General features: G+C 41.2%; 1 protein-coding gene across 1 annotated transcript in view; it reads left to right on the forward strand.

Annotated features, from left to right (window-relative positions):
* LOC122555101 (uncharacterized) overlaps positions 1-27,161 on the forward strand; it is a 53,758-nt gene that overhangs the window by 15,423 nt on the left and 11,174 nt on the right. The window contains exon 2 of the mRNA XM_043700781.2: positions 10,609-10,631. Coding sequence (XP_043556716.1) covers positions 10,609-10,631 — 23 coding nt within the window. The remainder of the gene's footprint in view (positions 1-10,608; positions 10,632-27,161) is intronic.

Consider the following 27,161-nt stretch of genomic DNA (forward strand, 5'->3'; position numbering starts at 1 on the left):
AGTCAAGCCTTGTAGTGGGAAGTTGTGCATGGAGTCAGAGGAGCTAGGGGAAGTGCTAAATGAATACTTTTTGTCAGTATTCATACTAGAAAAAGACAATGTGGTCGAGGAGAATACTGAGATACAGGCTACTAGACAAGGTGAGATTGAGGTGCATAAGGAAGAGGTGTTAGCAATTCTGGAAAGTGTAAAAATAGATAAGTCCCATGGGGCAGATGGGATTAATCCTAGGATTCTCGAGAAGCCAGGGAGGAGAGTGCCATGCCTTTGGCTTTGATCTTTATGTCATCATTGTCCACAGGAATAGTGCCAGAAGATTGGAGGATAGCAAATGTTGTTCCCTTGTTCAAGAAGGGGAGTAGAGACAACCCTTGAAATTATAGACTTGTGAGCCTTACTTTGGTTGTGAGTAAAGGGTTGGAAAAGGTTATAAGAGATAGGATTTATAATCGTCTAGAAAGGAATAAGTTGATTAGGAGTAGTCAACACGGTTTTGTGAAGGGTAGGTCGTGCCTCACAAACCTTATTGAGTTCTTTGAGAAGGTGGCTAAACAGGTAGATGAGGGTAAAATAGTTGATGTGGGGTATATAGATTTCAGTAAGGCATTTGATAAGATTCCCCATGGTAGGCTATTGCACAAAAATCGGAGGCATGGGATTGAGGGTGATTTAGCATTTTGGATCTGAAATTGGCTAGCTGAAAGAAGACAGAGGATGGCAGTTGATGGGAAATATTCATCCTGGAGTTCACTTACTCGTGGGGTGATGCAAGGATCTGTTTTGGGTCCACTGTTTTCTGTCATTTTTAAATGACCTGGTTGAGGGCATAGAAGGATGGTTTAGTAAATTTGTGGATGACACTAAGGTCTGTAGAGTTGTGAATAGTGATGAAGGATGTTTTAGATTACAGAGAGACATAGATAAGCTGCAGAGCTGGACTGAGAGGTGGCAAATGGAGTTTAATGTAGAAAAATGTGAGGTGATTCACTTTGGAAGGAGTAACAGGAATGCAGAGTACTGGGCTAATGGTAAGATTCTTGGTAGTGTAGATGAACAGAGAGATCTCGGTGTCCAGGTACATAGATCCTTTGAAAGTTGCCACCCAGGTTGATAGAGTTGTTAAGAACACATATGGTGTGTTAGCTGTTATTGGTAGAGGGATTGAGTTTTGGAGGCAGAAGGGCATGCTGCAGCTGTACAAAACTCTGGTGCGGCCACACTTGGAGTATTACATACAGTTCTGGTCACTATTATAGGAAAGATGTGAAAGCTTTGGAAAGAGTTCAGGGGAGATTTACTAGAATGATGCCTGCTATGGAGTGAAGGTCTTATGAGGAATGACTGAGGGACTTGAGGCTGTTTTCATTCGAGAGAAGAAGGTTGAGAGGTGACATAATTGAGACATATAAGATAGTCAGAGGGTTAGATAGGGTGGACAGGGAGAGCCTTTTTCCTTGGATGGTGATGTCTAGTACAAGGAGACATAGCTTTAAATGTAGGGGTAATAGATAAAGGTCTGATGTCTGAGTTAGTTTCTTTACTCAGAGTAGTAGGGGCGTGAAACGCATTGCTGGGCACAGTAGTAGATTCTCCAACTTTAAGGGCATTTAAATGGTCATTGGATAGGCATATGGACAAGAATAGAATAGTGTAGGTTAGATGGGCTTCAGATTGGTTCCACAGGTTGGCGCAACATTGAGGGCCAAAGTGTCCGTACTGTGCTGTGATATTCTATGTTCTTCTGCCTGTTTTTGTGCGTTTTGGCTGATGAAAGGCTATTGGCATTGCGTGGGAGTCTTGCAGTCTAACCTCAAGCAGCTCTGTACCTAAGAGGCTCAGTCTCAGACTACACCTTACTGGCTTGGGCAACAGTGGTCTGGACGGACTCCATGAAAGGCAACAGCAAGAATGTCGCAGTGTCCCAGCAGAAGCAGAACAAAGCTGACACCCTCAAAGAGGACAATTGAATCATACTCCAAGGAACAATTCCAAATTCCCTGGGGTAAATTCTCAGCAATTCCTGCATTGTGGTGAACAAAGGATTGCTGGACTGCAGTGACACCCTGCAAATCCCTGAGTACACTCGCATTCATCGCTGGAATAGTTGCAGTCTGAACTTGTGTAGCAACAAGCTGACCATTCATGACTTCAGTTTGGGTTTCCACTGCAAACCTCTAATGTTTTCTGCTTGTACTTAGATAATTACTGAAACGTTGGCATCAAACACTGTGTCATAGCTGGGTCCTCAAAAGCAGAATTGGAATTGTCTAATATTTTCATGCTGGAAAAAATTAGCTCCAAACTCTGCTCAAAGGTAAGTGTTGTGCTGAGCATCTCCATGTTCCTGGGCATCAATTACAAGCTTTCCAGTCGGCCTTCAGATGCAGCAAGCATTTCTGTGTTCATATTCATCTGTCCTTTTCTGTAGACAATGCATCTAAGTTCTCATTTAGGTCTTCTGAATTACAGCTCATAAGTAAATTGTTCTTCTGAATCAGAACTCATATGTAAATTGCTCTTCAGGAAGTTGACACCAGTGCCATCCTTTCTCTCTGTGCTAGCTGCAGGCCAATCATGCCCACTGGCTCATCATGTACAGATCCTGCCACATTGGTACCCTCTAAATACATGTACTGTTGAGCTGGTGATTAAAAGTGTCAGAACAGTACTTGTTCCTTATCCACTTCTCCACCTTTTTCAATGTACTGCATTACTGGCTAGGCAAGTTACAGTTCGCGAAAAGAGAAAGTTTTAATGATAGAGTTGCATTGAGGAGAGGGGCAGGAAAGCAAGTGGTGCATGAATAGACCATCTGCATCTTCTAAATGAAATGATATTGTGGGATGAGGGGGGAGCGGGTTGTGAGAAAGATGACAATGGGCATCATGGTGGCTCAGTGGTTAGCACTGCTGCCTCACAGTGCCAGGGACCTGGATTCGATTCCAGCCTTGGACGACTGTCTGTGTACAATGGCACATTTTCCCCGTGGATCTGTGTGGGCTGCCTCTGGGTGTTCCCATTTCTTCCCACAGTCCAAAGGTGTATAGGTTAGTTGGATTGGCCACACTAAATTTTCCCATGTGCCAAGGGGTGCACAGTGACAATATGGCAATAAGGAGTGCTGAGTCGAAGTGGGATGTTCTTCAGAGGGTTGGTGCAGACTCAGAGGACTTTATGGCCTCCATCTGCACAATAGGCATTCTATGATTCTAATTAGTATACTGTCATCCTGGCTTTAGTCCTACAGCTGGTCCCAGCTTTAGCCATGGCTGCTGTGATAATGGTGAGTATTGTCTCTGCCGTCACATAAGGGCAGACAGCTGTGCCTGGCCCTGCTGGTTTACACCTGCTGCTCATGCTTGTGGGTTGACTTGTCTAATAACGGAGAGGGAAATGAGAATGTGGTGCAATGCGCTTGACTGATGTGGCTAGCATAGCTGGTTGCGTGTGGAAACTGAGAAATGGGGGCACGATGCTTGCAGCAGTGCTGTGTGAGAGGAGGAGCTGAAGCTCTGAATATGAGGTATGAAATGTGGCCAGTAGAGCTTAGTGTCATCTGAATGAAGGCAAGGTGGTGACGGGAACAGTCCATGAGACTCGATGTTCATTTGTAAGGATATGCCATTTAAAGAAGCAAACCCTGACCCTCATCTCTCATGGGATATCATTGATCTTATTATTGACTGCCACTGCTTCTTCAGTGTTTGCCTGGAAGCCCTTCATGACCTTCCTTGCTGTGAACCTCCAGCATCAAGGCACGCAGTAATGTTTTACCACTGAGCAAGAGCCTTGTTTTGTTGCATCGTTCTTCAGTACTCTTTCTGCTCAGAACACACTCTTCTCCAACCACCTACAGAACCTGTTGCAACCAGAATACACCTACCTGTTTTCTTGCCTGGCTTTAGGTACTGTAGGCTGCTTTTAGGTACACTAGCTTCACATTCACTTGTAGTAGCTGAGGACTTCACCTCTTTCGTAGCCTGTTAAGTGCTGGCTGCATTCTATAATTTTGTCTGATTTGGAAGGAGCAATTATGGTAGACTGTGTGATTCATGTTCGCTGTGTTGGTTTTCAGGTGCTAATCAAATTTGCACTGACCCACCCCCTCAGGAAACTCTAGTGACGTTCCCCAGGTCTGATGATGAGAGTTCCAATACTTATAATTTCTAATAGTATGGTAATTTGCACTTCATTGGATTACACCTGTCCAGAAATTGGAGTATTGTTTTTCTGAATATTTGGTAACAGATTGTGACTGATCTATCTTAAAACTTCAAAAGGCAGAACACAATCAATTGTAAAGTGTAAAAAATGACAAAAAAAGTAGAAAGAATATATACATGGGCACTCAGACACAATAGTTAAAATAAATATGCAAAAAAAAACTGGCCTTGCCAGCAATATCCACATCCCATAAAATAATTTTAAAAACCTCGATAAGGTTAAAGTACAGTAAAGTTGAAATTGGAGTTGTTTCTTTTATATTGTTAAAATTATCATGAAAATGGTTTCTCAATATTCAGCTTTTATCTGATTTTAATAGATGAGACTTCCATGGGTTAAAAGTGGTTTTAAAAACAATGTTACTGCCTTAAACTGACAGATATAATCACCTGACAAGACCAGGCAGCCTGTATGGTTGCCTCAACTTTCCACTTTTATTCAGGAGACACTGGACTAAGTCTTGGCTGTCTCACTTCCATTGAACTTCTTGGAGGATTCCTGTCCTTGATAGCTAGTGGGTTTTCTTGTGCTCTCATGTCAAAGTCGCCTCATTAATGAACTACCGTGCCCCAATAGCATCCCTCTTGTCTGATTCTACCACTCGCTGTAGCCAGAAGATCTCAACACTTCTTGCATATTCCTGAATAGACCACCATCACTTGGACTTTAAAAGGCAGCTGACAATGCAGAACCACACTGCATGGATAGTGACATGGATAGTGATATTTGCCCCAGACCTTTGCAGGGAAGGGAAAATTGCTGCCTTCATCTCCTTTCAGACAGAGGCCTGAGATTTCTGGTGATGGGTAGATGTGGAAGGTGGGGTCAAGGGGTGTTTTGACAGCATGTCCACTTCCTGAATCAAATTCAATGGGGGAAACGAAATCAGACCCTGTCTGCCTGATCTGATGTTGACACCCACTCAGTCACCTATATCTTGAACATAGAACATAGAACATAGAACAATACAGCACAGAACAGGCCCTTCGGCCCACGATGTTGTGCCGAACATTTGTCCTAGCTTAAGCACCCATCCATGTACCTATCCAATTGCTGCTTAAAGGTCACCAAAGATTCTGACTCTACCACTCCCACAGGCAGCGCATTCCATGCCCCCACCACTCTCTGGGTAAAGAACCCACCCCTGAGGGTACAAGAGGAACCGTATTGTTGAAGAGAAGAGTGTGAAACGGACTGGTAAGCTAGAGGAGATACATGTTAGGAAGGAAGATGTGTTGGACATTTTGAACAACTTGAGGATAGACAAGTCCCCCGGGCCTGATGGGATATACCCTAGGATTATGTGGGAAGCAAGAGAGGAAATTGCAGTACCGTTGGCAATGATCTTTTCATCTTCACTGTCAACGGGGGTGGTACCAGGGGACTGGAGAGTGGCGAATGTTGTGCCCCTGTTCAAAAAAGGGAATAGGGATAACCCCGGGAATTACAGGCCAGTTAGTCTTACTTCGGTGGTAGGTAAAGTAATGGAAAGGGTACTGAGGGATAGGATTTATGAGTATCTGGAAAGGCACTGCTTGATTAGGGACAGCCAGCACGGATTTGTGAAGGGTAGGTCTTGCCTTACAAGTCTGATTGAATTCTTTGAGGAGGTGACCAAGCATGTGGATGTGGGTAGAGCAGTGGATGTAGTATACATGGATTTTAGTAAGGCATTTGATAAGGTTCCCCATGGTAGGCTTATGCGGAAAGTCAGGAGGCATGGGATAGAGGGAAATTTGGCCAATTGGATAGAAAACTGGCTAACCGGTCGAAGTCAGAGAGTGGTGGTAGATGGTAAATATTCAGCCTGGAGCCCAGTTACAAGTGGAGTTCCGCAGGGATCAGTTCTGGGTCCTCTGCTGTTCGTAATTTTTATTAATGACTTGGATGAGGGAGTCGAAGGGTGGGTCAGTAAATTTGCAGATGATACGAAGATTGATGGAGTTCTGGATAGTGAGGAGGGCTCTCGTCGGCTGCAAAGGGACTTGGATATGCTGCAGAGCTGGGCTGAGGAGTGGCAGATGGAGTTCAACCCTGCCAAGTGTGAGGTTGTCCATTTTGGAAAGACAAATAAGATTGCGGAATACAGGGTTAACGGTAGGGTTCTTAGTGAGGTGGAGGAACAGAGAGATCTTGGGGTCTATGTTCATAGGTCTTTGAAAGTTGCCACTCAGGTGGTTAGAGCTTGTAAGAAGGCCTATGGTGTATTAGCGTTCATTAGCAGAGGGATTGAATTCAAGAGTCGTGAAGTGATGTTGCAACTGTACAGGACTTTGGTTAGGCCACATTTGGAGTACTGTGTGCAGTTCTGGTCGCCTCACTTTAGGAAAGATGTGGAAGCTTTGGAGAGGGTGCAGAGAAGATTTACCAGGATGTTGCCTGGAATGGAGAATAGGTCGTACGAGGATAGGTTGAGAGTGCTAGGCCTTTTCTCATTGGAACGGCGAAGGATGAGGGGTGACTTGATAGAGGTTTATAAGATGATCAGAGGAATAGATAGAGTCGACAGTCAGAAACTTTTTCCCCGGGTACAACAGAGTGTTACAAGGGGATATAAAGTGTTTCTTCTGTGACTATTAAAAGTGTCTCACTTACTTTCATTCAACATTGGGATATACATTAAGGGTAAAACTATCTCTAACCGGCTACTCTACTATTCAGGGTAGGGGTCTGTGACACAGCGGTCATGTCCCACCAGCTCCAGAGGTGCGTCATTTAAAGTTGAGAAAAGCATATCTAGCATTCAGTAATGAGAATGACCAGAAATAATGATGCAACTCTCAAAACTCAAATTAAACACTAACATCCTTAAGGAATCATATTTGAGTTGAAAAATCAGTTCTGCTTCCCTCTCCAGATACTGAGCTTTTCTGGCACTTTATGACCATTGGACAAATGCAAGTATTTACATTTTTGATGTCACTGATTTTGAACAAACCCACTGCTCTGGAATTTAAAGACAGATGCAATTTCATCAAGAACATAAAAGGAAACCTGTCTCCTAGTTTCTCTCTGTTTCAAAAACTCTGATGTTGTCAGATGTCAGTTTGTGTTTTTCTCTCCCATAACTTACAAAACACTTGATACCAAAGCAATGAGCAATATCGATCCATTACCTTTTCTTGGATAATTTGGCTGTAGATTTTTGTGTCCATAAAACTTTTCTGTAAGTTCGAGCTTGGCATTAAAATGAGGTATTGCTCTAACAAAATATTTATTGATTACAATTCAAATTTATGATGTTTGCCAGTTTTGCGAAATGTATCTGAAAGTTTTTTAACAGTGATTCTGTTCATCTGTTAATGCTACACACTGAGATTGAAGAGCTTCTGCGATCCTTAGTAGCAAATTTCTATGAAAACTATAATCAAACCAGTGAAAATTATTGCAGTGTCTTACATAAAAGCCTACTTCACAAAGCTCATAATTATTGTTGAGAAATGGGGAAATTTCATGGAGGTCCTGCCATAAACAGCTTCATTTTGTGAACTTGACTTTCACTAATGAAGAATATTAAATTAGGACTGGCATTGAGCAATGTTTATAAGTATTTATGCAATTATTTAGAAAGCTGCCAACTGGTTATACCACCTAGTATTAAGATTAGATTAGATTTCTTACAGAATGGAAAAAGGCCCTTCGGCCCAACCAATCCTCCAAAGAGTGACCCACCCAGACCCATTTCCCTCTGACTAATGCACCTAACACTATGGGCAATTTAGCATGGCCAATTCACCTGACCGGCACATATTTGGACTGTGGGAGGAAACCAGAGCACCCGGAGGAAACCCATGCAGACAAGGGGAGAATGTGCAAACTCCACACAGACAGTTACCAGAGGCTGGAATCGAACCTGGGACTCATCACTCTTTTATATAAAAAGCAATTTGTAAGGAATCATGAAACAAAAGATCACAGACCTGAACACACAGTGAAAATCTTGATGTTACCTTAAGTCTAGAAATAATCACCAAACCTACTCCTCAATTAGATGCTTTATTGAGGCAAAAACAATCAAAGACCTATATCCTTCCTCCACTGACCTGGAGGAGATGTTATACTCCACTTATTATTTCAGTAACCAAGATCCATCCATCCAGCCCTTCAAGGATGTCCAGCTTTCAGGAAAAACAAAGGTTTTGGAGTATCCACCTTGGGTGCAATAGAAAGGATTCCAGAGGGAAAGCTTGTCAAGAAGAAAACATGACAGAAAATACTGAAGCAAAACATGATTGAGATACAAAAGCAAAATCCCAGTCATGCTGGAGATCTGTAAAAAACCCACAAAATGCTGGAATTACTGACAGTGATCAGACAGTGTCTATATTGAGAGAATCAGAGTCAACATTTCAGGCCCATGTTGGCATTTCATCAAAACTGATAAACTCATTCTCCCAGAAGGACCTTTATCCAGTCCTTTGTTGTTCTCTCTCCATTTCTACCTATTGTTCACTCCATCTCCCACCCCTCCTGTAACATACGTACCAACCTTTTCTATCAGTTCTGAAGAAGGGTCTGCACGGTGGCACAGTGGTTAGCACTGCTGCCTCACAGCGCCAGAGACCCGGGTTCAATTCCCGCCTCAGGCGACTGACTGTGTGGAGTTTGCACGTTCTCCCCGTGTCTGCGTGGGTTTCCTCCGGGTGCTCCGGTTTCCTCCCACAGTCCAAAGATGTGCAGGTCAGGTGAATTGGCAATGCTAAAATTGCCCATAGTGTTAGGTAAGGAGTACATGTAGGGGTAGGGGTATGGGTGGGTTGCGCTTCGGCGGGGCGGTGTGGACTTGTTGGGCCGAAGGGCCTGTTTCCACACTGTAAGTAATCTAATCTAATCTAAAAAAAAAGGGTCACTGAAACTGAAATGTTAACTACCTTTCTCTCGACATGTGCTGACTAACCTGCTGAGGTTAGCCAGTAATTTCTGTTTGGTTTCTGATCAGGTGTCATCCAACTGAGACATTAACTGTGGATTTCTCTATTGTCTGACCTGCTGAGTTGACTTAAGCCTAGGTTTTCTGGCTCAGAGGTAGGGATACTACCAAAGCACCTCACGAGTTCTTCCTGTTCCTCTTACCAGCTCTGTGCTGAAGTGTCTCATGTGGAATGCTGCTTTCGCATTGAGTCCACACCGCCTGTCCGAAGAGCATCCCAACCCTATCCTATTCCTACATTTCCCATGGCTATTCCACCCAGCCTGCTCATCCCTGAACAATCAACCTAACCTGCATGTGTTTGAACTGTGGAAGGAAACCGGAGCACCGAGAGGAAACACACGCAAAAGTTGGGTTGGGGGGGTGGGCATGGGTAATGGGAAGAATGTGCAAACTCTACTCAGACAGTTGCTCGAGGCTAGAGTTGAACCTGGGTCTGTGAGATAGTTGTGCTAACCAGTGAGCCACTGTGCCACCTGAGCTTGCTCAAAATTAAGCTGCAGATAAGCCAGAATTCATTGTAATTTAATATTTGCAAAATTAAATCTAATCTGTTTACCTACCAGGAAGTATGGATGCTAACAGCTGATGAAATTCTTCTCCATGATGCCTAATACAGCTCAGTTTGTTTGACATATAAGGACCGCCCTTACCTGCTCAATGCTTATCCTAACATGCAGAATATCATTTACCTACTTCCATTATCAAGATAAACGCCCATGCTCCTAGCTCATCTCTGCACTCATTGAAATTCATGCATCTATCACCTTTTTAACATCCTTCAGACTGGATATAAATTCTAACTTAATCAAAATTCTGCTACCTGAGTTCTATCTTGTATAAAATTCCACACATTTATCCCTCCAGTCTTTGTAGATCCCCATGGGATCCCTGAATATCAGCGCATCAATTTCAAGTCTCACATTTAGGCTTCAAGTGCTTCCACTGTTTTGCTCAATCTGGCCTTTACAATCTCCTCCTACTTTTTTGTTCATATCAGTTCACTTCCCACTCTGCTCATACTGCATTACCCTTGTCACCAATTCACCCTCAGTGGCAACGCTTTCAGCTGAGAAACTTCTACATTTTGCCGCGTTCTCCATTTTGTTCTATTTTTCCGCACCATTTCCCACCTTTAAAATAATCTCTTCAATTATGCTCATGAGCATGCCCCTCCAACATTAGTACTTCTTTAGATCTGATACCCTTCCAGAGGGTACATTGGTTCATTTTATATTTGTTAAAATGTTTGCAATTGAAAATAGTTATTGACATTGATATATGTTATTTGGTCTGAAACTGTATAGTGAACCATTTTGTTTCTTTATCAGTCTTACAACTGCAGTACATGTTGCTTGAGGTTTAGGTGATGCCTTGAATAAGAAGATTGAGATGAAAGGTAATATTTTGAAACCAAGAGTATATTAATTTTGTTTTTTACCTTTTTTTTTCAGAAAGGAATATGACCATGAATTGGGTGAGTTTCATTTCATTTGGCAATTGAGTTACAGTATAAGAATACAGTGCCATGGTTTTCCAATTAAAGTAGATTCATATTAAAGAAAAATAAGACATTGTCATGTTAAATCATAAGTGACTTTCCTTGTAGCTCAGTGGATAAATCCAAAAGATGTGATACTAATCTATACAGCCTGGGCAAGTTGCAGGTTTGGTATATGCTAATTTTATTGATTTCAAAATAGGTGGTGTTTGGTGGTAAAAATGGCCTAAAAATGCATGTAGTTGTTGGGACATGTGACATTTTAAAGAAGAATCAGTAAAATTAGTTTGTGAGAAGTGAATTCAGGAATTAAAACTTCCTCAGAAATACTATTCTTAATATTGCATTTACAATGAAACAGAAATTTCTCCATAATAACTCATGCTGACTCTGCTTTACTTGGAGTAATGATTCACAATTGCTATCAGGGCTTTAGTGACAAAATCTATATATATTTTAATTGGTAGTGGATTGCAATGTTCCATTTCAATATACATTGAAAATTCCTATCATTTTTCTATCCCTGCCACAACACAGATCGACCATACCAAAATCACAAATGACATTCTAGTTGGCTTTGTCTGTGGTCATTTTTTTTATTGCATCTACAGCCTCTGACATTTTTGGCCACATTCTCTTCCTTTTATGCCTCTCCTTCATCATCTGTCAAGCTCGACTGCCCACGGTTGGTTTCATTCTTTTTATATATTCAGTTTTAGCCAGAGAATGATCTGTAGTCTCATACCAATAATTGTGGTGCTCCCCAAAAGGATCTATCCTTGGCACAAATCTATTTCTCATCTAAATGCTGCCCTTGGCAAAAACATGTGAGAATGTAAGGAATAGGAGCTGGAGTAGGACATTTGGCCTCTTAATGCTGCTCCACAATTATGTAAGGTCTTGCCAAATATAATCTTTGGTATCAACTCCACTTTCTTGTTTGTCCTGATAATCTGGCTGTCTTATAGATCAAAAACATGTCTAACTTGACCTTGAATGTATTAAATGATCCAGCCTCCTCTGTTCCCTGGGTAAAGAATTGTAAAAATTAATGATTCATGGAAGGGATTCCTCTCTTTTATATAAGGGAAACCGTATTCTGAAAGCAGTCCTAGTTTCTACAAGGGGAAATATCCTCTTAGTATCTACCCAGGCAGAACCCTAAAGGTTCAGTAAGATCATCTCTCATTCCTCTACACTCCAATGAGTATAAACTCAACTTTTTCAACATTTCTTCATTAGACAGAATATCGGGTTTAACATATGCACCCAGCTCCACATCAACACCAGCACTTCTGAGCCCTCCACTATCTCTGATGTGTCACGCAGTTTCTCTAACATACACTTCTGGATCAGCAGACATCTGCTCTATTTACATTGTTTAAGAAAAGCTGTAAGGAGATGTCTGGAAACTATTGACCTGTGAGTCTGACATAGGTGGTGGTTAAATTGTTGGAGGTGATTTTGAAAAATAGGATTTACATGCTTTGGAGAGTGTTACGACACGAGGTAAACCCCTCTGCTAGTTTAAACCCGACCCACAGAGAAGCTCACTTCACACCGAAATCTGTTAAATTTTAAGAGGCAAAGAACTATCCCAGATGTCACTGTTTGAACTAAAAATTAACAATATTGTTCTTTAAGTCCAACAGAGAACATTAAAACAACAACTATTTATAACTCCTTTCTGTTAAACCTATCTTTTACCTCCCTCTCTACAATACTGGTCTGATAAATTCCCTCTTAAATTTATGACAATTTCATTTCGAAACCAGTTATCATCGTTGGATTTCGAAATTTTCCTGTAGATTTCTCCAAGTCGGCTTCAGTATTCTGTACAAATCTCTTATGGACAGGTACCTTTCAGAGACCTATTCTGCTGGCAGTCTTGGTGCTTGCTTGGCTGTTGTTGGCAGTTCTCTCCCTAACTGTTCAAAATGTCTGGTTTTATAGCCCAAAACATCAGATCTTTCACTGGTTTGATGTCATCCCAATGGTAAAATTCAAATTCGATTGGATTTTCGTATCTGGGGCATAATTTAAACTGATTGGCCAAATTTGAATTTGTTTTTGTTCCTTGACAATGCAACTCCAGCTATTTGTTTCAAGCAAATGTTACATTTTTAAATTGTTCAGCACACTCTGTCAGTCCTTGCCAGCTTCCTCTTGCTCTTAAAGGTACAGTACACATACCTACACCTTCATAATAAGAGGCAAGGATTGATTATGGATAGTCAGCATGGTTTTTTGGAAGGAAAATCATGTTTCACAACTTGATTGAGTTTTTTTAATAAAGTAACCAAAAATACTGCACAGAGCAGTAGACATTGATTACTTGGACTTTAGGAAAACCTTTGACAAAGCTCCGCGTGATAGACTAATTAGTAACATTACAGCACATGGGATTTAGGATGTGCATGCCTATTGGATACAAAATTGGCTTTACAGCAGGACACAGAGGATGGTGGTAAAGGGTTGTTTTTCAAATTGGAGGTCTGTCACCAGTGATGTTCCACAGGGATTGGTACTGGATCCATTTTTGTTTGTCATTTATATAAATGATTTGGATGAGAATATAGGAGCTATGGTTAGTAAATATGCAGATGACACTAACATTGGTGCTATAATGGACAATGAAGAAAGTTATATAAGATTACAAAGAAATCTTGATTATTTGGGTCAAGGGGCTGAGGAGTGGCAGATGGAGTTTAATTTAGATAAATGTGAGGAATTACATTTTGGTAATACAAACAAGGACAGAACTTATACAATTAATGCTGGGGCCCTGGATAGTGTTGTAAAAGATAGAGGCCTAGGGGTTCAGGTACATTTTTAAAAAAAATTTGCATCACTGGTCAGCAGGGTCATTAAGAGGGTGTTTAGCACGCTTGCTTTCATTACTCAATTTGAGCATCGGAGTTGGAATGTCATGTTGGTGTTATACAGGATGTTGGTGTGGCCTCTTCTGTAGTACTGTGTTCAATTCTGATCGCCTGTTATAGAAAGGATATTATTAAACTGGAGAAGGTTCAGAAAAGATTTACCAGGATGTGGCTGGGAATGGAAGATTTGAAGTACAAAAATAGACTAGAAAGACTGGGAGTGTAGAAAGTTAAAGGTGACCCTATTGAGGTTTATAAAATCATGAGGAAAATCATAAGGTGAATGACCATGGTCTTTTTCCCTTGGGTGGAGGAGTTAAAAAACTAGGGGGCATTTTTTAAAGTGAAAGAAGAAAGAGTTAAAATGATGTGAGGTGTAACGTTTTTACACAGAAAGTTGTTTGTGTGTGAACTGCCAGAGAAAGTGGTGGATGCGGGTACAGTTGGAACATTTAAGAAACATTTGGATAATTTGAGGAATAGGAAAGGTTTGGAGGGATCTGGGTTGAATGCAAGCAGGTGGGACTAGTTTAGTTTGGGATTATGATTGGTGTGGACTTGTTAGACCGACAGGTCTGTTTCCACATTGTATGACTCTATAATTCTAAATGAGAAGACAAAAGACATCAACTGGAATTTTACCAGGCCAGACTGAAATGGTTTGTAACATGGCAGCTAAATGCAGTGGAGGGAGATCTGCTGGGTTTCTGTTACCAGGGTTATTGGTCAAATGCTGCAATGACAGTGACCATTTTATGATGTTGTTACAATTCTACTGACATTAGCATGACCTTCCACTTTATGAAGAGTTCATCAGTTTCAATGAGACAGCTCCAAAGGGGCTTCAGAGTTGACCTTCAAAGGTCAATTTGCTGCCTTAGTCCTATTGTTCACTCATATGTATTGGGGACCCACTTTTGGTCCCGATATCAGGACTGATAAAATGTCAGGCATTGTCTGCCACAAACTCCATTCCTCAGTCACTATTTCACCTCCCTTCCTGGCTTGGATGTCTCACAAGTTATGATTTGGCGATGCCGGTGTTGGACTGGGGTGTATAAAGTTAAAAATCACACAACACCAGGTTATAGTCCAACAGGTTTAATTGGAAGCACTAGCTTTCGGAGCGTTGCTCCTTCATCAGGTGATAGTGGATGGCTCAATCCTAACACAGAATTTATAGCAAAAATTTACAGTGTGATGTAACTGAAATTATACATTGAAAAATTGATTGTCTGATAAGCCTTTCATCTGTTAGAATACCGTGATAGTTTCATTTCTTTCATTTGTAAATCACAAAACCTTTATTTTAAAAAGTTGCATTCTCGGGTTAGCTGTTAACAATGATGATAGCTAGACAATATGTTGAAGGTGTTGGCCCCCTGTGTTGTCTGTCTATGCCATGATGTTTAGATTGATTCTAATCTAAAAAGTGAGATAACGGAGTTTTGCATGAATGCATGCAGTTTTTGAGCAAAGTGCAATGTAACCCTGAAAGTACAAATTCACCCCACAAAATATATGTGTGCATGTGGGTCTTTGTCTGTCTGTGTGTGTGTGTCTGTCTGGGGTGGGGGTTGTGAGTGTGAGAAAGTGTGTGTGTGTAGTGAGTGCAGAGTGTCTTAAGTCTGTGAGGCGGTGCATGTGTGAGTGTGGGAATGTGTGTATCTGTAAGAGTGTGTGTGGGTGTCTATGTATATGTGTGTCCGTGTGTATGTGTGTATAGGAGTGTGTGTGTGTGAGAGAGTGTGTGTAGGAGTATCTGTGTGTGTGTAGTGCAATGGTGGTCACCTGTAATGTGATATGAACCCAAGGTCCTGGTTGAGCCTCTCCCTATGGGTACCGAACTTAGCTATCAGCCTCTGCTCGGCCACTTTTCGCTGCTGCCTGTCCCGAAGTCCGCCTTGGAGGATGGTCACCCGAGGTCTGAGGCTGAATGTCCTGGACCACTGAAGTGTTCCCCAACGTATAAGGTAGACAGCGTTGGCTGAGTCACATGAGTACCTGCCATGTACAAGGTGGGGGCTGTCCCCACACGTAATGGTGGTATCTATGTCCACACTCTGACACGTCTTGCAGCGCCCACCATGACAGGGTTGTATGGTGTTGTCCTGAGGGCCAGACAGCTTGCTACAAACAATGATCTGTTTGAGGTTTGGCGGTTGTTTAAAGGCAAGTAGTGGAGGTGTGGGGAAGGTCTTGATGAGGTGCTCATCCTCATTGATAATGTGTTGCAGGTCACGAAGAACATGGCGTAATTATTCAGTTCTTGGGAAATACTGAACAATGAAGGGTACCCTGTCGGTTGCAGCACGTTTCTGTCTCCTGAGGAGGTCATTACAGTTTCTTGCTGTGGCACGTCGGAACTGGTGGTTGATGAGTTGGGCATTGTACCCCGTTCTTGTGAGGGCATCCCTGAATACTTCTGTCCGTCACGTTCCTCCTCATCTGAACAGATACGGTGTATGTGTAGGGCTTGTCCATAGGGGACAGCTGTTTTAATATGTTTTGGGTGGAAGCTGGAGAAGCGTAGCATTGTGAGGTTGTCTGTGGGCCTGCGGTAGGGTGTGGTGCTGAGGTGTGCATCCTTGATGGAGACGCATGTGTCCAAGAACGAGACAGGTAGTTGAGAGTAGTCCATGTGAGTTTGATGGTGGGATGAAACTTGTTGATGTCACTGTGTAGTTTTATCAGTGACTCCTCGCCATGGGTCCAGAGGAAGGAAGTGTCGTCAATGTACCTGGTGTATAATGTTGACAAGCTAGGTTCAGTCTCACGCGGTTGATCCATTGACACACCTTCAAGTAAAATGGCTAATCAAATCACTCTACTTATGCAGGAACAAATGTTTTTGAAATCCTCCTTTCTGCCTCTTTTTGCTATAAATATAAGCCATGTAAGGAAATGCCTGTTTTTTTGCTAAATTAGTTGTTTTTTTTTAAATTATATCACTGTTCAGTTTGAAGCTATTGTTAGATATACGCTTTCTTATTACAAGCCTAGGCTTGAAAACACACAGGTGTATGCCTGCATTCTTATCCTTAACACACAGAATCAGTCTCCACTGATGGAGTGAAAGAAATTTTTCACAAAGAGGTCCCTTTTCACTCACAGCTCCATTATAATTCAAATTCAGTTTGAAGATGCCTGCTGGTATGTGCAAATCTAGGTCTCATTGTTGCACTGCTGTCCTTACACCCACATTGCAGTGATTCAGTCAGGGCACCATTGCTGCTTTGATGTTCAATTCCACGACCAAGAGATACACAGAAACTGAGCACACAGGATTCTTCCATTACAAGGTTACATTCTGTAATCTTAAGGAAAGACAAGAGCAGTTGCATGATCAGTGATGATTACAAGTGGGGTAGATTTATTAATGAAGGAAGGGATTATATAAAACCTTGGTGAGGCCTCTTCGGGAATACTGTGTCCAGTTCTGGTTGCCCAATTATAGGGAGGATGTTATTAAGCTGGAAGGGGTTCAGAAGAGATTGACCAGGATGTTGTTGGGTATGTTATATTTGTATTATAAAGAAAAGCTAGATAGGCTGCGACTTTTTCCAAAGACTAGGGGTCACGATTTTAAGGTGAGAGGAGAGAGATTTAAAAAAGACATGAGAGGTAATTTTTTTTACACAGAGGGTAATTCACATGTGGAATGAAGTTCGAGGAAGTGTGGATGTGGGTACAGTTACAAAGTTTAAAAGTCTTTTGGATAGGTACATAAATAGGAAAGGTTTGGAGTTATATACGTCAGGAGCAGGTAGGTGGGACTGGTTTAGTTTGAGTTTATATTGGCATGGACTGGTTGGATCAAAGGATCTGTTTCTGTGCTGTGTGATTCTATGACTCTATGGTGAGGAGTCAGAAAGATCATGATGTGGCATCAGTTTGGGTGGAAATAAGGAATGGAAAGAGTCAAGGATGGAGTCATCCATAGGCCCTGAAGAGTTGCCCCATTGTAGAATAAGGCACAACTCAGGCGATATTGAGGCATGTAAGAAGAACACCAGACTTTTTCCACTGATCAGCATATTAACTGAACAAATCAGAAGGGTCCACTCCCTGCGTCCCTATCTCCTCCACACCTTTGATGGTCTGCTTTGTCCTTAATGGGCTTTACAGTAAATTAATGAATTGGAAAACCCAGGCAATTTACTGCTGGTGGCTAAGAGATGAAGAATACCATGGGTGATTTGATGATGGGGAGAAAAAACATACAGTTCTGAGTAAGAGCACTACTGGATACATATATAAAAAAAAACAAAAAAAGAAACAAGCCAAATGGGGAAAGAGTGACATGTCAGAAAAACTATAGAGTGTATCAGAGATCGTTTGTTTATTTCTCAAAGCAATGTGTTGCAAAACCTACCCTGGAACAGACTATTTTAGATGTAGCAGTATGTAATGAGGTGTGACTAATAAGAAATCTGATAGTTAAGGATCCTTTAAGTAACAGCAAGGTAGAATTTCGAATTCACTTTGAGGGAGAGTAACTTAGATCTCAAACCAGTTTCCACAACTTAAAGAAGGCCAATTAGAGAGGTTTGAAGAAAGATTGCCTAAAATGGGCTGAACCAGGTTAGTGGCAGTGACTACTAATTCATACCGCTCAGCAAAAATGTATTACAATCAAATAGAAGGGTACAATGGGAAGGACGAAGCTCCCGTGGTTAGTAAAGCGATCAAATGATATTTCCAGTCAGAAACTATGGTATACAGTATGGCAAATTTAGTAGGAAGGGCTTATGCCAGAAACATCGATTCTCCTGTTCCCTGGATGCTGCCTGACCTGCTGCGCTTTTCCAGCAACACATTTTCAGCTGGCAAATTTAGTAGTATGCCAGAGGGTTGGCAATTTTTTGGATCCAGCAGCAGATGACTAGAAAGCTAAATAAATGGAAGGAAATTGCTTATGAAAGTAAATTGTCAAGAAATATAAAAACAAATGGTGAGAACTTTTAAATTATAAATGAAAAAAGAGAGCAACTAAAATGAGTAGTGGCGCCCTTGGCAGATGTAATGTTGATTTAAAAGTAGGTAACAGGTAAATTGCTGATAGATCAAACCCATATTTTACATATTTCTTCATGGTGGAGGATATGATGATATTCAAAGGATAGTGGATAAACAATGTGCTAATCGAGGAAAAAAAGGTCTTTTAGCAGTCTCTATAATGAGGGACAACAATATTTGACAAACTAGTGGGACTGAAAGCCGACACATTAACAGTACCAAGAGTTTTAAAGAAAGTGGCTATAGATATAGTAGAGGCATTGTTCAAAATATTCCACAACTCACTGGATTTTGGGAGAGATCCAGTGGATTGGCAAGAGACTAAAGTCAGGACTCTGTTGAAGAAGGATAGAGACAGAAAGCAGGAAATGACAGGCAGTTAGCCTAACATCAGTTATTGGGAAAATGCTAAAGTCTGTTATTAAGGAAGAAATAGCAAAAGATTTAGAAAATTTAAACACAGTCAAACAAAGTCAGCATGGTTTTGTGAAAGGGAAATCTACTGTTACAAATTTGCGAGAATACTTTGAGGAAATAACAAAGTTGATAAGGAGGGTAGATGTTGTGTTTTAGATTTCTGGAATGAATTAGATAAATTGTCACACAAAATGTCTTTGCAAACAATTTGAGCTCACAGTCTTGGGGGTCATGTGTTAGCATGGTTTGAGGATCAGTTAATACACAAAAGCCAGATAATCTGAATTAATGGGTCTTTTTCAGGTTTGACAGATGTAAGCAGTGGAGTGCCACAAGGGTCAGTCATAAGGCCTCGGGTATTTAGTATGTATATAAAAGACTTGGAGGAGGGGACAAAGTCAAATGCATTCAAATTTACTGACAAAACAAAATTAGGCGAGAGGGCATGTTGTGACGCAGATACTAGGAATTGGCAAAGGGGATATAAAGTGGTTGAGTAAGTGGGCAGGAAGTTGGCAGATTAAGTTTATTGTCAGAAATTGTGAAGTCGTGGACCTTGTTAGGAAGAATCAAAAAGTGCAGCGCAGACGGATATGTATCATGAAACACAAACTGTTAGCTGTCAGTTCAATGAGTAATTAAGGCAAATTAAACATTGGCCTTCACTGCCCAGGTTTGGAGTTTAAAAATAGGAAAAATCTTGTTTCAAGTTTACGGGGTGTTGGTGAGGTCACACCTGGAGTAGTGGCATTGAAGACTGAAGAGATTCATAGGTTGATTCCTGGGTTGAATTGGTTGACTTCCTATGAATCGCTGAACAGATTATGCCTTTATTTATTGTAATTTAGATTAATGGGAAGTGACCTTATTGAAACATACAAGATTCTGAGGAGATTTCACAGGACAGTTGTTGAGAAAATTGTTCCATGAGTTGGGAATCTCAAACTCGGGGCCATAGTTACAGAATATGGGTACACTAATTTAAACTGAGATGCAAAGAATTTTTTTCTCTCAGAGGGCTGTGAATGTGTGGATTTCTCTCACACAGAAAGTCATGGCTAGATCACTAAACGCCTTAAAGAGGAGTTTTCTGAAATATCAAGGAGTTGAGAGCTAAAACAAGTTGACACAAAAGAGGAGCTAAAGCCATGATTTTGGAGCAGTTTTGAGGGGCTGAATGGCCTATTCCTAGTCATATTACTTACGCTCTTGTGTTTAATAAGACTGTAAATAATGCATTAGCTAGCAATTTACCACTCTTTCTGTTCTTTCTGTTTCACCTTAAAAACCATGTCTTTCCCTGAGCTATTGAATCTTCTCCTAATAGCTACATAAATGGCTTTGTATCAAGTTTATTTGATAGTGTTAATGTAATGTCTTGCAACATTATACTACCTTAAAGACACTATAGCTACATCAAGGTGCATTTATGACGAATTCACGTAACCTGCCAACATTTTACAACGTAACTATTAGACCTTAGATAGCAAAGTGTCAAAAACAGCTATGTAGCAAACCTAGATTATGAATAACATTCGACAAAACATAGTGATTGCAGACTAAACAAAACAAGTGGTGCAGATATCTGGCAAAACCATGAAAATTTAAAAGTAATGTTCTAAAACCCACTAAAGTAACCTCACTTAAGCACACACAAAATAAATCATACCTGTGTACTGTAATCTTCCCTCCCACCAACTCTACTTCCCGTCTATTCCACAACTGGTTACTAATGTTTCAGATTGGCTCATCAACTCTTTTGTTGCACTAAACCACTAACACCTCTACTATTGTTGGGGTGGGATGGGGGAAGGTAGGGGGGATGTTGTAGTGTATCAGCATAATTTCACCAAAGGAAGCAGAGACTGTTCAAAGGTGTGAAAGAACCAGGGTGTATCATAGTTTAGCACACTCATCTGCAAAACAAACTATGTGTAATTTTCTGGTCAATATTTTGGAAATTCAAAAGCAGTACCTTTTTTAAAATTAGATATAGCTATTTCTAAATATCCATGAAAAACATATGTGTACAAGTCATAGAGTCATAGAGATGTACAGCATGGGAACAGACCCTTCGGTCCAATCCGTCCATGCCGACCAGATATCCCAACCCAATCTAGTCCCACCTGCCAGCACCTGGCCCATATCCCTCCAAATCCTTCCTATTCATATACACATCCAAATGCCTCTTTAATGTTACAATTGTAGCAACCTCCACCATTTCCTTTGGCAGCACATTCCATACACATAGCACCCTCTGCGTGAAAATGTTCCCCCATAAGTCTCTTTTATATCTTTCCCCTCTTACCCTAAACCTATGCCTCTAGTTCTGGACTCCCCGACCCCAGGGAAAAGAATTTGCCTATTTACCTTATCCATGCCCCTCATAATTTTGTAAACCTCTATAAGGTAACCCCTTAGCCTCCGACGCTCCAGAGAAAACAGCCCCAGCCTGTTCAGCCTCTCCATAGCTCAAATCCTCCAACCCTGGCAACGTCCTTGTAAATCTTCTCTGGACCTTTTCAGGTTTCACAACATCTGTGGGCGGCATGGTGGCACAGTGGTTAGCACTGCTGCCTCACAGCGCCGGAGACCCGGGTTCAATTCCCGCCTCAGGCGACTGACTGTGTGGAGTTTGCACGTTCTCCCCGTGTCTGCGTGGGTTTCCTCCGGGTGCTCCGGTTTCCTCCCACAGTCCAAAGATATGTAGGTCAGGTGAATTGGCCATGCTAAATTGCCCGTAGTGTTAGGTAAGGGGTAAATGTAGGGGTATGCGTGGGTTGCGCTTCGGCGAGTCGGTGTGGACTAGTTGGGCCGAAGGGCCTGTTTCCACACTGTAATCTAATCTAATCTAATCTTTCTGATAGGAAGGAGACCAGAATTACACGCAATATTCCAACAGTGGCCTAACCAATGTCCTGTACAGCCGCAACATGACCTCCCAACTCCTGTACTCAATATTCTGACCAATAAAGGAAAGCATACCAAAGCCTTCTTCACTATTCTATCTACCTGTGACTCCACTTTCAAGGAGTTATGAACCTGCACTCCAAGGTCTCTCTATTCAGTAACACTCCCTAGGCCCTTACCATTAAGTGTATAAGTCCTGCTAAGATTTGCTTTCCCAAAATGCAGCACCTCACATTTATCTGAATTAAACTCCATCTGCCACTCCTCAGCCCATTGGCCCATCTGGTCAAGATCTTGTTGTAATCTGAGTTAACCGTCTTCGCTGTCCACTACACCTCCAATTTTGGTGTCATCTGCAAACTTACTAACCAAACCTCTTATGCTTGCATCCAAATCATTTATGTAAATGACAAAAAGTAGAGCACCCAGCAACGATCTTTGTGGCTTTCATTGGTCACAGGCCTCCAGTCTAAAAAACAACCCTCCACCACCACCCTCTGTCTTCAACCTTTGAGCCAGTTCTGTATCCAAATGCCTAATTCTCCCTGTAGTCCATGAGATCTAACCTTGCTAATCAGTCTCACATGGGGAACATTGTTGAATGCCTTACTGAAGTCCATATAGATCACATCTACCGCTCTGCACTCATCAATCTTCTTTGTTACTTCTTCAAAAAACTCAATCAAATTTGTGAGACATGATTTCCCACACACAAAGCCATGTTGACTATCACTAATCAGTCCTTACCTTTCCAAATACATGTACATCCTGTCCCTCAGGATTCTCTCCAACAACTTGCCCACCACCGAGATCAGGCTCACCGGTCTATAGTTCCCTGGTTTGTCCTTACCACCCTGTCTGCAAAGATCAGAGCTCTTTATTTTAATATCTATAGCTCCTATTTTACACAAGAGTGCTGGACTAAGAATCTAAGTAAATAATCCCTTGCCTGTCAACAAGTTGAGGTTGACTTAATATTGGGTTGGCTTTGAAACATCAGATTTATAGAAACTGACGATTCTGGGAATGAATGGAACCTGGTAAGGAGCTCAGCAGTGATTGTACTTGCAAACTGTATCTGCACGACATACTCCAGTTGAAGTGTAACTTCTCAGAAAAATACGTGATTGATAGTATTTCTTCTGTGCTTTAGAACTATAGAACTCATTGCCACAGAACGCTATGGATCCATGTCATTGAGTGTATTTAAGACAGAGGTAGATAGGTTGTTAAATATAAAGGGATCAAAGGTTACATGGAGAAGGCATAAGAATGGGGTTGAGAAACATGTCAGCCATGATTAATGGGCTGAATGGCCTAATTTTGCTCCTTTATGTTATGATCTTATGCTCTTTTTTGATTAGCCAACTGGTTTAATGCAAGATCTATTGTTGTAACTGAAGATTACAGCTAAGAAATTAAATTTTCAAATATTTAACACCTGAAGTTGTTAATTTAATCGAAATGGCTAGTCAAGTGATGTGTTGCAGCAATAGTATGTGGGAACTGTTGGATGTTTTGACTGCTTGAAGAGCCTTGGGTCAGAGTTGATAAGCTGGAATCCACGATGCAGACACTGTAACACATTAGGGAACAGGAGAGTTAGTTTGACACTGTGTTTCAGGAGGCAATCACATATCTTAGATTTATTACATCAAATTTGATCCATGATCAGGGCTAATAAAGTATGACTGCAATTAAGGCAGATAATGAGCTTCGGGATTTAGCTTTAGAGCAGCCACAGCCAATGCCCTTGTCCAGTAGGTGCTTTTATTCCCATTGTGGATATGGGCACAGACTGCAGGGTGGATGATCAAATTGACCACAGCACCGTGGTATAGTGTCATTCAGTGGAGGGAAATAACTGAAACATAGAACTATTAGGGAATTGCATAGTTAGAGGGATAGATCCTGTTCTCTGTAACAAAGACAGAGAGTCTGGAAGACCATATTGCGTACCTGGTGTTGAGGTATAGGGAATCTCTTCTGGGCTGGAAGGAACATGAAGTTAGAGAGGCAATATCAAGTTGTCATAGTCCACATACTTAGAAATATTATGGGTAGGACTTGGACAGAGGTTCTGATGAAGGATTAGTTTAGGGCTAAATTAAAAAGCAGAACCTCGAAGTTAATAGTTTCAGAATTACATGCTGAAACAAATGAAAATTACAATAGGGTAAATAACACTGGAGAGTTAAATATGTAGATCAAAGATTGGTGAAGGAGAAGGGTTTCATAGAATCCCTATTGTGTGGAAACAGTCCAATTGGCACAACAAGTCCACACCAACCCTTCCAAGAGTAATCCACCCAAACCCATTCCCTTAACTAATGCACCTAACCCTCACATCCCTGGACACTATGGGCAATTTAGCATGGCCAATTCACCTAACCTGCACACCTTTGGATGAAACTAGAGCACCAAGGGGAAATCCACACAGACACAGGAAGAATGTACAAATTCCACAGAGACTGGAATTAAACCCGGGTTCCTGGTGCTGTGAGACTGCAGTGCTAACCACTGAGCCATTGTGATTCATGTGGCACTGGTACCAGCACTGGGGAAAGAGGAAACTATTTCATTGAGATGGGCTTCATTTGAATCATGTTAGGAGCCTTATCATGGGAAGTTATATATCTAGGGTTGTTAATAAGGCTTTGACTTAATTACTAAAGGGGAGAGTTCAATTGAATGGAAGTTTACAAAATCAATAAGAAATGAGAGTGCAGAGATGAAGAGTAGTGAAGGGATGAACAATAACAAAGTGTAACAGGAGGGGACAGAAATCATATGCAAATGAATGCAGCAGAAGTTAGAAACACAGGAAGTAATAATGTTAAGCAGTCAAAGAGAAGGCTCATTATCTTAATGAAAATGGTATTTGTAACAAGATAGATGAGTGACAGCTGAAACAGAAACAGTAGAATATGACTTATTACGGAGTTGTGGTTGCAAGACTGGGAACATAATATTTCAAGCGTATTCAAAGTTCTGAAAAAGAATTAAAAAGGAAAAGGAGATGGGGTAGATTTGTGGTGATGGAGCATGGCAATGTAGATGCAATACACCAGGACGTGCAATCAGTTTGGGAGAAAGAAGGAATGGCAAGGGAAAGGAATCATGGGTGGGAGTTATTTATATGGCCCCTGAAGTGTTGCCTCCCTGTAGGACAAAGTGTAACATGAGAGAAAGCAGGGGCATATAAGAAGGGCATGATAGTTGTCATGGATGATTTTAATCTGCATATTGACTGGACAAAGGAGGTACACAAGGGTAAAATGGTAGACAGATTTCTCAGTTATTTCTTCTTAAAAAAATGACATTACCAGATCTAAAATTGCCTGTTCTCAGGCCTTGTAATTGTTGTAAAGTAAGATTAATGTGAAATCTAGTAATTAAGGACCCTCTAGTGGTTAGCAGTCACAACATGGTAGAGTTTCAAATTCAGTTTGAGGGAGAGCAATTCAGGTCTTAAGCCAGTGAGCTCAACTGAAATAAGGACAATTACAGAGAAAACTTAGTGGCAGGCCAGAGGATTGGGACATTTTGAAGAACCAGCAGCAAATGAGTAAAGAGTAGGGAGAAACCATGAAGACCATGAGGCCAGACGAAAAAGGAGCAGAATTAGGCCATTTGGCCCATTAGATCTGCCGTGCTATTTGATCATGACTGATACATTTCCTAACCCCATTCTCCCTGGTATCATGAATTCCCTTACTATTCAAGAACCTATCTACTTCTCTCTTAAATACACTCAATGACTTGGCTCCCACAACCCTCTATGGCAATGGGTTCCACAGATTGTCCTTCCTCTGACTGAACAAATGTCCCTATCTCTTTGTCCCTTTACTCTGAAGCCTTCATGACCTAGTCTCTCCTACTCTGGAAACATCTTCACTACATCCACTCTATCCAGGTCTCTCAGTATTCTGTAAGGCCCACACCATCCTCCTAAATTCCAATGAGTACAGACCCAGAGTGCTCAACTGCTCCTCATATAGGCAAGCCCTTCATTCCTGGGATGATTGTCATGAACCTCTTTTAAACTCCCTCCAACCCCGGCACATCCTTTCTTAGTTATGAAGCCCAAATCTGCTCACAATATTCCAATTGTGGTATGACCTCATTTGGCCTCATATGACCTTATACAGCCTCAGCAGTACATTTTTGCTGTTGTATTCTAGTCCTTTTGAAACGAATATTCACCTTACATTTGCCTTCCTAACTGCCAACTGAACTTTTATGTTAACTTTGAGAGAATCCTGAACTAGGATTCCAAGTCCCTTTGTACTTCAGATTTCCAAAGAGATTCCTGTTTAGAAAGTGGTCTACAACTCTATTCTTCTGATCAAAGTGCATAACCTCACACTTTCTCACATTATATTCTATCTGCCATTTCTTTGCCCGCTCTCCTAGACTTCCAAGTCCTTCTGCAACCTTCCCGACTTTCTCAATATTACGTATACTTTCATCCATTGTGAAAGTAAATTGGCACAAAATGTAAAAACAAACAGCAAGAAATACTACAGGTATGTAAAATGAAAGAGTGTAGCTAAAGTAGGTGTTCCAGAAGATATTTGATATGGTGCCACATAGAATGTTTAGCTCAAAACAGGAGCTCACTGTATTGGGGGTAATGTATTCACATAGTTTGAGGATTTGACATCACTCAAAAGACAGAGAGTCTGGATTGATGAGTCTTTTTCAGGTTGGAGAGATTTAACTAGTGGAGTGCCACAAGGACTAGTCTTAGGCCCCCAGTTACTTACTATCTATATTAATGACTGATGTATGGAAAAGGGCACAGAGTGCAATGTATCCAAATTTGCTGACAAAATAAAAATAGATGGGAGGGTGTTATGGACCAGACCAGACCCCCTCAAAATATTTTAAGAATACGAAAAGATAAGCCGAGACCCTATTGTTTTCTTATTTTAATTATCAATATAACATGCCGTGTTCCAGATGCAATTCAATTGGTCAAACTACTCGACATTAAGCGAAGCACGATTTATTGAAACATTTTAGTTAACATACAAAAAAAAACTCTTTTGGAAAACGTAACAGAATAATAGATACAGTACCTATTACTAATTAGCTGTTCCAATCTAGTAGTATCCTATGAACACACCTCTTGGCAAAAAGATAAACTTAGTTCTCACATGCAATAAATGCAGTAGGAAGAGAAATCCCAGCTTCTGGCTGTAACCAAGGGAGGGGGAAAGTAGCTACTTCTGCAAAGCTCCATCAGCTTCTGCTGAATCTAAAAGCTAAGAAA

Source organism: Chiloscyllium plagiosum, unplaced genomic scaffold (genome assembly GCF_037043375.1).
Source record: "Chiloscyllium plagiosum isolate Xiang-an unplaced genomic scaffold, Cpla_swu_hap1 HiC_scaffold_12, whole genome shotgun sequence".
In the NCBI taxonomy this organism is placed as follows: domain Eukaryota; kingdom Metazoa; phylum Chordata; class Chondrichthyes; order Orectolobiformes; family Hemiscylliidae; genus Chiloscyllium; species Chiloscyllium plagiosum.